General features: G+C 38.0%; 1 protein-coding gene across 1 annotated transcript; it reads left to right on the plus strand.

Moving 5' to 3' along the window:
- Nucleotides 1-206: 206 nt before the first annotated feature.
- Nucleotides 207-12840, plus strand: rnf141 (ring finger protein 141). Its single transcript, XM_042495366.2, has 6 exons — nucleotides 207-280; nucleotides 4850-5053; nucleotides 6671-6779; nucleotides 7735-7916; nucleotides 9583-9690; nucleotides 9824-12840. Exons 2-6 carry the CDS (start codon nucleotides 4917-4919, stop codon nucleotides 9972-9974), a joined length of 687 nt encoding a protein of 228 aa, XP_042351300.1. The 5' UTR covers nucleotides 207-280; nucleotides 4850-4916; the 3' UTR covers nucleotides 9975-12840.
- The last annotated feature ends 401 nt before the right edge of the window (nucleotides 12841-13241 follow it).

Consider the following 13241-nt stretch of genomic DNA (forward strand, 5'->3'; position numbering starts at 1 on the left):
AAATAAAAAACAGTGGGAGCCTTTTAGATTTCAACAACCCACATTTTAGTGTGGACCAAGTTTTTAAAAAAAAATAGTTATAATAATTAATATCATTATCATTGTTATTATTATTATTATCATTATCATTATTGTTACTATTATAATGATTATCCTGAAATGACGTGGAAGTGAAACTATACGCCGCACTGTGACGTCATCAAACGGCGCCCGGATTTTGTCAACACAAACAGCCAGCGGTGAAGTTTGGACGCCTGCCTCTGCTGTTATTTGTTGTTTGGTAAGAAAAGAAGCTTCTTTTATCATGTATTTCTTATCGTATTATTGTATTTATTTAATTTAGTTCTTATCTTTATATAGAGGGAATTTGGCGTATTCACGCATTGCTTTATTGAATGGTTATTTTCGTGCTAAAGCTCGTTAGCATGCTAAGATTAGCTTGTCATGTTTGAACGGAGGTTCATTGGTGGGTAATATCTAAAGTTGGGTGTGTTTTAAGGGCGTTTTAAAACGAGAATAATTGTGATATTTACCACAGTGACGGGTGAAATATTAAACGTCCTAGCTGTTAGCTTACTGATAGTTTGGACGTCATTATATAATGCTAAGTAAGCTGATGCTGCTGATGGTGAACACATGGTTGTTTATCTGAGTTTACAAGAGCGATAAAATTCTTAACCATGGTTCTGTTTCAATTGAGATTTCATACTTCATGTTGCCAACTGTTAGGTAGCGGCTACAGGAACTGATCACGTGGCTTTAGCTGATGTGACAGTATGTGTTTATTTAAGTAAACGGCAGCTCTCAACGGACAAACAGTTTCACTTTCGATAGCAGTGATAGTAACTACAAGGAACCTACAGCTGTTCACCTGCTCCACTGATGTAGACAGGGGTGTGTGTCTCTGCCTCCTTCTTTCATAAATCAACAATCAGCTCCTTGGTTTTACTGACGTTGAGCAGTAGGTTGTTCTGTGCACCACTCTGCAAGATTGTTGATTTCCTCCCGGCATGAACTCTCATCGTTGTTTGTAATATGGCCGATGATGGTGATGTCGTCCGCATGCTTCACAGTAGAGTCCTCCTGATGTCTGGGAGTGCAGTCACAGAACAGAAGGGGGCTGAGCACACAGCCCTGAGGGGCTCCGGGGTTGAGCACTAATGTAGAGGTGAGACTGCCAATCCTAACTCTCTGAGGTCTGCATGTGAGGAAGTATGTATCCAGTTGCAGAGTGTTGTACTGAGTGTTAAGTTTTCCAGTCATCTTCATGGGAGAGATTGTGTTGAATGCTGAGCTGAAGTCAACAAACAGCATCCTGATGTAGCTGTTGTTATTCTGCAGGTGAGTAAAGACTGAGTGAAGAGCAGTAGATATGGCATCCTCTGTTGATGCATTTTGTGCTGTGTTCAGATGCCCCTCACAAGTTTTTTTTTAACTTTTGAAAGATTTCTTTTAAAAAAAAGGAATGAAAGACAATCAGCATCTTGGTAAGATAATTTTTTTTAAAGCTAGGGGAAGTGTCTAGGGGGAAAAGGTTAGGGAAAACTATATAATTATCCTAATTACAAAACAAAGATAGAAGTATTATATTTTTAATCACTTTTTCCAAGTCTTGCTTGCCTTTTTTAGACTTTCTTTTTCTTCAAAAAAAATGGGCCAATTGTGGTCTGTGGAGGAATTTTAAACTGCCCCATCTTGTCTTTCTGAATATGTTATATGCGGCCCACCATGCAATATTGATTAAGCAAGAAGGATCACCTTTGATTTTTTCTGTTCATTTCATGATGCAGTCATACAGTTTGTAGACATGCACCAAATAGTAACTAAACAGGTGGAACTACTCTGTGTTTTAATAAGCAGACGGTAAATAAGCAAACAAACACCTAACAACGTACATGTCCTGCTAGGGAGTAGACATGACCATAGCAAAGAAGCATGAAGTCAACAGCAAGTGCTGCCGCTTTTAGGAGTAGTGCAAAATTAAATACTTTTTCACTGAAAGATGAAACAGTTGCTTTTTTCTCAATTTTATGAGATTTTTAATTTTTATTTTATAACCCATATGATGCAAGAAGCAGCTGACCTTCCAATATTTTTGTAAATTGTGTATTTGGAGCCCTCTAACACAGGCAGTCATACGGATATGGATGAATATGTTAAGTTTAAAGCATCAGCTCTGGTTATCATTTTACCCAATAGCAGTCATAAAGATTATACGTATATGTAGATTATGACATGATTATGCCTCTGTTAGGGGTTATGTGTCAGCTGTTGTTTTTGTATATCCATTTATCTATTTTCAGTCTATAGCTCTTTATTTTTAGTCTTTTGCTATATGTTTCTGGTCCTTGACATCTGTTATTTACACTGCAGCTTGTTTCACCTGCTGTTGATGTCATTTTTGATTGTTACGGACGCTGCTCGTACTTAGGAGAATGCCAAGCGGTTCTGTCATTCACAGGTGGATGATTAATTTATTTTGTTTCTGTCGTGATTGTTGTTTTAGCCTTACCTGGTTATATACTGTGCTTCCAAAAAAGTATTATTGTTTTGCCAGTTTTATGTAGAAGAACAAGTAGTTGTAGTTGTGGGATGAACTGAACTTTGACCCAGATCTTGTTATCCAACATCAGTGGCTGAATGAGAGCAAATCACGTTCCCAGAAGAGTTAAGGCTGTTATAGTAGCATGTTAATGATCATATTTATGGGACGCGTTCAGCAATTACATATGAGCGTCCACATAGCTTTTAGTCATATGGTGTATCATCAAGTTACTAGTTGGCAACATACTGTAATTGGTCATGCAATTGGTAATGCAATATCAGTTTATTGAATGTTTGCAAACCAAGAAATATAGTTTTCTATACAGTTTTTGATTTGATTTGAGCTTTGCTGACTTTGTTCGGTTCATACTGTTTCAGTGACAGCATTTGTGATTCCTAAAGTTTTGATTTTATTTTGCTATTTCTGTTTATTTATCTGTTTTAAATAAGGAATCTTTAAAATAAAGAAGTACAGCTAGTAGGTGTTGCCTGTAAAATGTGAGTGCTCATGCTTGATAAGTCAGTCAGTCAGTCATTTTCTGTAACCGCTTGTCCTCGTAAGGGTCGCTGGAGCCAATCCCAGCTGTCATCGGGCGGAAGGCAGGGTACATCCTGGACACTAGTCGCCAGACTATCGCAGGGCCGACAGACAACCACACACGCTCACAGTCATACCTAAGGGCAATTTAGAGTCACCAATTAACCTGAGCTGCATGTCTTTGGACTGTGGGAGGAAGCCAGAGATCCCGGAGAGAACCCACGCAGACACGGGGAAGGGCCCACACAGAAGGGCCCGGCCCTGCCCGGACCGAACCCCGTTCCAACCGGGATTCGAACCAGGGACTCTCTTGCTGTGAGGCAACAGTGCTAACCACAAAGCCACTGTGCCGCCCTCATAAATGATAAATATAACCAAAACCTTTAGGGCTTTATGACATGTACTGAAATATTATCAGCCCTATCTAAAATTTTCTCTCTGCATGTTGGACCTGTGAGTCAGTATTTCTCCTCATGGAGGAGAAGAGGAGTTATGAAGTTACTGCAAGCAGAAACATTACATAATTCCCCTCAGTATTCCACCCGTACCCATTTTGGTTGAGTCATTCTGCAATTTAATTTAAAACTGAGTTTGTGGAGCACTTGAGGGATACTTAAGATGCCAGCTTTAACCTAACCTAACTTTCATCAGAAAATGGTGAATTAAATATTTTGTTTTGGTTCATAGAATTTGTTTTCCAGTTTACTTCAATAACTAAATACTAATCACAGTAAGCAAATCTGAAAAATTCTGATGAAATTGCAAGATTTAGATCTCACAAATCATCAGTAAATATTCACACTTCATTTGTTTTTAATACAATACTGTATTTAATGTTTGCTGTTCATTGGCCTGATGTGTCAAATGTTTAACAGACATTTTTCAGTGCTTTAAAAGTACATTGAAACTCAAAGAATGGAAATTTGGTTCACAGTTGTGTGAGAGTGCTCTTCATGGCTTCTAGCTGCATTTGGGTATTTTTACATGCACAGCAAGTGTTTACATGAAACCACAGCTTTTAATGAGAGAGCAGTCAGGCTTAAGAAAGGCCTGTCACAATAACTACTTTCGGTGGACGATATATTGTCCCAGAAATCATTGTGATGAACAACATCATTGTTATTTTTTAAGACCCTTTTATACCACTGATATAATGATCTTTATTTGCCACTGATATAATAATATAATCACATAAAAATGCAAGTAAACCATTTCAAAAAGCAATTAACTTCTATGTCTTTCGAAATATATTTACATTGGAATTAGAGTGGATTTGTTCGTAATATCCTAAATATATAAAACCTTAATACATTTGTGTATGTTTTTTTTCGTGTGAGGAGCTGAGCCAACCCACTGTGAAACTCCAACGTGGCGAGCAGGTGAGGTGTAGGTGCTGTGAAAAAAAAACAAAAAAAAAAACCGCTTAGGTGCTGTGCCCAAGTCTCATCATGGTTGGGAAAATCCTGCTTTTTATTATGGCATCATGATGGTGACATACTGCATACTGTCAATGAAAACGCCTGTAAACACAACTGGCAATAATTAGCGAAATATGGATATGAGCTGGATATTTTTTGCTGACCTCAGTAAGTCAATAACATAGTTGTTGTGACAGGGTAGTGAAGATAATATGTTGACTTTTCAGTCACACTGCAGATTTTTTCAGTGATTCAAATCGAATAATTGGTGAAGTCTAGATTGTCCTAGAGAGATAAGTCTTAGAAGTCAAAAAATGTTTTTGACTTTGAACTGTTTGTGTCCCACCAGGCTCGGCAGAGCTGAATGAGGTGCAGCCTCCTGCCAGGTCTGTTTGGTAAGTGCTGCTGCTGCCAGGATGGGCCAGCAGCTCTCAGGTCAGGCGGTGATGACCCGTCTGCCTGAGAAGCTGGTGAAACACGTTGGGCTGGTACGTGAGAGCGGCTACCTGACCTACGAGGAGTTTTTAGCGAGAGTGGCCGAACTTAACGATGTGTAAGTCACAGTCTCTTCTTGACATTAGTAAGATGTTATGTGCAAACATACAGCTGTTTTACCTGAATGCATCTGATGTTTCATTGATTTTCTTCTTGGCTTTTAGACTTTTAGGGCAAAACTCTGCACAGCTAGCTTCAGCACTATTCCTCCATCGAGGCTCATCTTATTCCCCAGACACAGGCCCTGCTGCTGCCAATTTAATTTTAGCTTGCTAGCTTTCAGAAACAGTAACTGTGAAGCAGGATATTTGGGTTTAAGTGAGTTATTTTCAGTAGCGAAGAAGAAACTCAGAATGAAGATAGCATTTAGATAAATCGAGCAATAATTTATGCAGCATAATCTAAGCAATTATGAACCGCATTATGTCGTCAAGTCGAGGAATATCCAGTGCAGAGCTGCAGGTTTTCTGAACCAACCCATATTTTCATGGATTTGAATTTACTCCAGAAAGCCCAGTTAGAAGCACAGCTTTCTCAAAGAGTAAAAAGCACCCAAACTGCAGGGTGCACACAATAAACAGCACATAGCAGTTTGACAAGAAACACACTTTGCATTTTGGGAAAACGCCCAGCTGTATTATTTATGTTGGTTTACCTCTACAGCTGTGTTCATAGCATAAAGCAAGGCAAGTTAATTTAATAGCATATTTCTTTTGAGCTAATATCCTGCTTACTCTAAGCAAACAAGCCAAACATGTTTACAAATGACCCATGATTTACTAACAAGCACAATGTAGTTTGCAAATGAAAAACAGCATAAACAAACGAATGCATTTCGCTTTGCAAATATAAAATGTACCTATCAAATTAAATTATACACCGTATTTCTACATCATGCTTCAGAAACAAACACAAAATGTCTTACAAGTACAAAAAATATATTCTACAAACATGAAAAAATATCACATGACCTTTGGCAGAATTTTTCTGCTGTTAATAATGCTGGGATTTTCTCACAAATGTCCCCAGTCATTCTACATCTGAAGCATTGTTACATTGTTTCTGAAGCATCGTGTAAATATATGTTGTGTATTTATTTGATATTTGTTTGTATTTTCAAGACAAAATGCATTAGTTTGTTAATTATTTTTTTCATTTGCAAACCACGTTGTGTTTGTTAGTAAATGGTAGGGCATTTGTTAAATGTGTTTTGTTTGTTAAGTTTTGGCAGGGTATTAGCTCCATGCATTTTGGCATCAAGGCAGTTGAAAGTGCTCCTCATAAAACTTCAAAAGCAGCAAGACAGAGTTCAAAAGAAGGACATTATAAAGGGACTTTTTATAATGAATTAAAAACACAGAGAGCAAGAGCTAGAGAACAGAAGAAGAAATGAGCTAAAACTATACTAAGACAGGTATAAAATACAAGAACAGAAGTTACAGTGTTCTGTAAGAAACAAATACATATATGAGCTAGTAAGAGACAGCGGCAAGTCACAGAGTTTTTAGCCTTGATTTAAAAGAACAGAGTTGTAGCAGATCTGCAGCTTTCTGGGAGTTTGTTCAAGATATGTGGTGCATAAAAAAAGTTGCAGCAGTAAAAACGACGCAGAGTACTTTCTTTTTGAACACATTCTCTCTCTCTTTCTCTCTTTCTTCTTCTGGATCTCGCTCAGTACGGCCAAGCTAGCGTCTGGACAGCAGAAGCACCTGCTGTTTGAGGTGCAGCCAGGATCTGATGCCACGGCCTTGTGGAAGGTGGCTGTCAGGGTCCTCTGTACCAAGGTGACACCAAAGACAGTTTTGAACTCATATCAAATGCCAACAAGAGCATCTGCACACACCTTTGGTTTTGTGTAAGGGAGAGAAAGAGAGATGGAGGTAGAGAAAATGAACGTGTAGATTAGGCTTGGGCGTTATCTACTTTTTATACCTTTTATAGCTTAATGACATTTCACAGGGCTGTTCATTAAATGACAGTATCTGTGTTTAAAAGACAAACAGTAAAAGCTGCTGGTGACAGAAGTCACTTTCATGTATGACTTGTGTAAATATGAATGTAGTCCTGCAAGCGCTCTTAGCTCATTTAGTCGAATAAACTAAAATCTTTAAAAGAAGTAGTTTGGAAAGTGAAATACAACAATAAACCTAGTAGGCTTTGACTGTAAAAATGTGAGTGCACACGTCTGCTAAAGAATATAATCTAATTTTTTCTCTTTACGTGGCACTTATGAGTCAGTTTTTTTCTTCATGGAGGAGAGGGGATATGAAGTTATTGCAGGGAGAAAGATTACACGTGTTCCTGTAGTATTCCACCGGCACTCATTGTGGTTGAGTCACTGTGCAATTTAATTTTAATGGGAATACAAAGCTGAGTTTATGCAGCACTTGCAGCTACAGTATGATCGAGCTCAAATGTACCAAACAGAGCTAAAACGGAGCTTTAAGTTTCATTTATACTACAAATTAGTACTACATCAACCTAATCATGTTTACTATTCCAGGATAAACATGCTCTTTCAGATGCTTTCATTGACAGATTTTTTTAAAACATAGAAATAATCTAGTTTAAGATTTAGAAGCTTCACGGAAATAAACACCTGCATTAGCTGCCCTAAGTCCACACTGGCAAAACCCAACCACCTAAGAGCAGTGTAGGATTGTAACTGCATCTGTGCATACAGTTCACTACACCAGTGTGTCAAGTGTGAGTCATATTATTGCATTTGCTTCCTCCCAGATCAACAAGGAGAACGGTATGGTGGAAGCATCACGCATCATGAACCTGTACCAGTTCACCCAGCTGTACCGAGACATCACCAGCCAGGCTGCTGAGGTGCTGTCTGTAGAGGGCGCCACCGAGGGCCCGTCTGCCCAGCTCCCTTCCACAGAGTCCTGCCAGGCCAGCATGTGGATGGGCAGGTATGTAGGTGTAGGTGAAGCAGTCCCTGAAACAGTCAAAGACCCCATCACTGAATGAGTCTTTTTTTACGTGGAAAGAGAGTTTTCATTGAAAATCATCATTTTCTTTTACATTCATTGTTTCACATAAACATACGTAAAAGCTTGTGTCTTAAATGCATTACATCAGTGATACTCAACTTGCTGTCTGCGGGCCAAATCTGCCCTCCCCCAGGCCATTTTTTACTTCCCAGTAAATAAAATTGATTCACACTAGAAATTGTTTTTGTAAATTTTCTGTATACATAAGATGCCAGAGTCCAGAAAACAGCTTCAAAATAGAGCTTGTTTGTCAAAAAAAGTACAAGTGGAGGATCCCTGCACTCCCTGACAGAGGCCCCAGTTAAGCCCCTAATGTCCCTAAACCCTAGAAATATCCTTAAATCCTAGAAATGTCCTAAAATCTTAGAAACATTCTAAAATTCTAGAAATGTACTCAAATCCTAAAAAACCTCCTAAAACCCGAGAAATGCCCAAAAATCCTAGAAACATCCTAAATTTCTTGAAAACTCCTAAAATCCCAGATACGTCCTAAAATCCTACGCACATGTATGGGGTTGCTGTTACTGGCTCCTGGCCTCCTGTCAATTTCCCCAAGCGAAGCATGTTGAGTATCCCTGTGTTACATGCTACATCTACAACAGTCCCAGGACTCCTAAAAGAAAAAAGTCATGACCACTCAGATCAACCTTGAACTGACTATGGACCTCTCAGCATTTTTATCCATTTAATGACCATCTATAATGGGAAAAACTTAAAGGTGCTGTAAAGCTTGGAGTTGGTGATAATTATCTTGAAGGTTTTTGCTGATTTCTTTGGTTTCCAGCTGTGAGACAACCTGGACATTACCTGCACACCATCAAAGACATAGTTAGATTGAGGCTGGTTAACACAGTGGAGTCTTTAGCAGCTTAAGAGCCAGATATTTGATTAATAGTAAAAGGCTGCTTTACAGTCAACTCTCATTCACCCTTTCAAACACTCAGTCACACACTGATGGCAGCAACCCACCATGCAAGCCTCTGGCCTGACCATTATAAGCCACTCTGGGTTCAGTGTCTTGCTCAAGGACACCTGAACTTATGGACAGGAAGAGCGGGGGTCGTACCTTCAACCCTGTGATAATGGCCGCCACATTTTGATCAGGAGTGGGCCAAGACCCAAATCAGAACTAAAAGGAGAGTGAACGTTGGACTTGCATTAAGCAGGTGGGCATAAACTTTCACAGTCCTGAAATGGCCAAAAAATCAATGAATGCAGTTTTCTCTTACCCACCACAGGTGTCACTGCTGCTGGACAACAGAAAACGGGTCTTAAATGTCCCACAAGCTGCATAAATGCTTAGATTTTAAAACTTATCTTGCAGCAGAATGTTTATCCCTCCGGATGAATTCCCATCTTTCGGAGGAGCTGTGAAAGGCTGAGGGGATTGTTTTTACACTTTAATGCATTTTTATAACACAGAGGGACATTTTCTCTGAAGCAAATCATTTGATTGAAAACCATCAAGATTCATCCAACATCAGGCTTTTCATTACAAAATACCATTTTTTTTTTGTAAAAACCGGTACCTTCCTCCCTAGAAAACAGTTGGACGTATCTCTTTTCTGGTTGTGTGTGCATGCAGAGTGAAGCAGCTGACAGATGAGGAGGAGTGCTGCATCTGCATGGACGGAAAGGCCGACCTTATTCTGCCCTGCGCTCACAGCTTCTGTCAAAAGTGCATTGATAAATGGTGAGTTGATATAAAGCTTGACTCAATTAGATCATTCTTCTACTGCTGTGTGAATCACATAAACGTGTCACAGACACATTTAAGTTGCCCAAGATGTGATCAAATACTGACAGTACACACTCTGTTTCTACAGGAGTGGGCAGAGCCGAAATTGTCCGATATGTCGCTTGCAAGTGACTGCTGCCAATGAATCGTGGGTAATGTCTGATTTCCCCACAGAGGATGACATAGCTGGCTACATCCTCAACTTGGCTGATGAAGCGGGCCACCCACACAGGCCTTAATGCACGGCACATTGAGGCAATAGATGACAAGAGAAATCGACCTGCACCAAGCAGACTTAACATGTAACACAAAAAGTCACATTCACTGAGGAGGAGATTTTCCCCAAAAAGATTACAACGCAGAAGAAACCGGCAGGTTTTCCTACTCCTTTAGTTCTCAGTGACAGGTTTGGAAAATAAAAACCTTGTGTCTTTTAAGTCCTAAAACAAAAAAAATCCCAGGATGCTCTTTGTAACCCAAGTAATTGTTGATGCTTTATGGGAACTGTGTGTGATAATCCGTTGTCTGAAGTGAAAATTCAGTATTTGCAATATGTTATAATACGTTATAATTTATTGATTTAACACACAGATAACCAGGAGGACATGTTTTTTGGTAAATTTTAACTGTAGGAAGATGTTTGGTGGGATTAACTAGGCACTCAGAGTCCTTTACAGGTCGCATTTTCAAGACCCAAACCAGCACCACGACATGCTATACCGCCCACGTCCTCTGCACATATGACCTATTAGTTAATTTGCTTGACTCAAAACTGCAAATCCTATAATTACCATGAAATGTTTAAATCATTTGGTTAGGCAGTATGATCAAAGTGATCAACTTGGGTCATCCCATACATGTGAAACAAAGGTATTTCAAGAAATACAATTTTAATTAATATTTTTGCCTATTCTCCTATTTGCCTATTCAGCAAATTTTCACAGTTAACTTGCCCCGTTAGTGAAACACTGGAATGAATTGATTTGAATTGATCAATTTCCAGGTGGTGCAGAACACATAATTTCAGCAGGGGATTAAAATGTTATTACATTACATTACAATATGCTGCCATTTTTCTCAATTAATTGCAATATATTTATCATCCAACACCCAGGATCCAACCCGCACTTTTTTTTTTTTCACACAGAACTGGACCTGGAAATAAAACTAAGACAAAATGCCACCCGCAAATCCAATTTTTTTGCCCATGGTTACCCGAGCTTATGCAGAACTCTGATCCTGCATCAGCTCTTATATCTGGTGAGGGTTGACAAGTGTAACACATATAGTTCTACTTTTCAAATTTAAATGAATAGTTCGACATTTTGGAAACTAAATGTCGAAAATTTATTCGCTTCCTTGGGGAGAATTATATGATAATACTGATAGCACTCTAATGTTTGTACTATAAACATGGAAGCTACAGCTTAGCTTAGCTTAGCTTAGCTTAGCTTAGAAAGGAAATGGTGCAAAGAGCTTGCCTGGGTCTGCTCAAACATAACAAAATCCACACGTTATATGTTTGTTTGTATACCTTCTTTCTGGTATGGTTAAATAAGTGGGATATGACTTATTACAGCGACCTTGTTACGTTTGCCAGGCTAGCTGTTTCCCCCTGCTTCCAGTCTTTGTGCTAAGCTAGGCTAAGCTAGCTGACTCCTGGCCTTTTATTTAACAGACAGAAATGAGAGTGGCATCTGTCTGGTTTTAAGTGCAAACCTAAGACAAAGAGCTGTGTAAAACTGAATTTATTTTCCACTTTAAAAGCTATTCTGTAGTCTGTGCAATGTAGCCCTGCATGTTTATACTCCACATGACATGCCTTATGAGCCGTGTTATGTGAACCAGATATGAACAGATGTTCTGATCCACGTCAGAGCCTGACAGAGTGACTGATTATTGTCTTTTGGGTGTACAGAACTAAATAGTTTTATATGATTTTAAATGACTTGGCTTGCTGTGGCATCTTCTATACTGTTGGAAATAACCACTATTTGTCGTCTATGCTATTCTCAGCTTTTACTTTGTATATAGTTTTTAATTTACCATAATTTTATTTTGGTTATTTTAATCTGATTGCTGTATTAGTAATGTAGTTTACACTCCCAAAACAGCCAGTCTCATCTTTGCTTTGCTTTGCTTTGCTTTGTCATGCCTTTGAGTAAACATAACTGATTTATTAAGATAGGCAGCTTTTCAGTTACAAAGGAGCTCTTGTATATTTCAAGTAACATAGAATTTAAAACCACAAAATAGTTTTATTTTAGATAAGTATTTCTGTCCTGGTTCTCGGATCACATGAATCACAGTCAGCACTGTCAGTTTAAGAGGATGGAGGGTCGTGATTTATGAGGACTAGATCTGGACTGAAGTATTTCAGAAAATGTGAAAATGTATATACCCTAATTGTCATTAGGGTGATAAATATCTATTTTACTGAAATGTAATGCATTATTTAAAGTTATAAAGACAAAGAAGGCTAATTTAGTGTGTTGTTTCTGACATTCAGCGAGATATTCAGTTTCACATTTCATCACATTTAGATAATTTGATTGATTTTTCCAACTATAACATTTTTGATTATTATTATTTTTAATTATATAAGCATTTTAATTATATAAGCATCATTATTCTTCATCATTATTTTTAAGAGTTTAATTAATTTCTCTTCATGTAATAGACCATAGCAATGAATTTTAATTTAACCAAAAGTAATTTTTGATTGTTGATGCTGACAAATCGCACTTTGAAACCTTGCTGTAGCTTTCTTGGTCTTTGTGCACTAAAAAAAACCAATGATTTCATCTCTGTGGTGAAAAATATCATCAAATGTTGTAATCCTTTCACAGCAGTAGGACAAAAAATGTGCAGGTTTAGGAGACTTTTCTTTATTCTTCATTATTGTGTGGTCCATTCAAAGTGATAAAAAATAAAGCTGTTATGTCTAAAGAATGAGAAAACTTTCACAATAGATTACTGTAAAGAATATTATTCTACATACACACACTATGTAAATTTGCTGAATAGATGGAGGTGTATTATGGTGGAATGGATCTGTGCTGTATTATCCTTAATAAAGAGATACTCACTTTTTGCACTTTATAACTTTGTGGTACGTCAGAGTGAAAGAAGAGTGGATTTTTTATCTCTTGAAATTATTTAGGGATCCTTTTAAAGGATATTTTAACCCTTGAATTGTTACATAAACAAGTAGTATTACTGATCATTAAAATCCATTTATTCAGTACTGTGTAAATGCATTTTACAAGTCATGGAGTAGTGCCCCATGTATGCACTGTAGTAATACTTGTGTAGAAACAGAACTAAATCCAATATGAAGAACGAGATATGCCCTATATGACCAGCACAGGAATAATCTTTGGTATTAAGTATTAATATTGACTCACTGGGTCACCTAATATTAAAACAACTGAGAAAAAACAAACATTTTTTCTATCAAAAACATTAATATAGAATAAACAGATAAAATATTAGCAAAACAAGTC

The sequence above is a fragment of the Plectropomus leopardus genome, chromosome 7 (genome assembly GCF_026936395.1).
Source record: "Plectropomus leopardus strain MGB_pleo_1.0 chromosome 7, ASM2693639v1, whole genome shotgun sequence".
NCBI classification, from domain to species: domain Eukaryota; kingdom Metazoa; phylum Chordata; class Actinopteri; order Perciformes; family Serranidae; genus Plectropomus; species Plectropomus leopardus.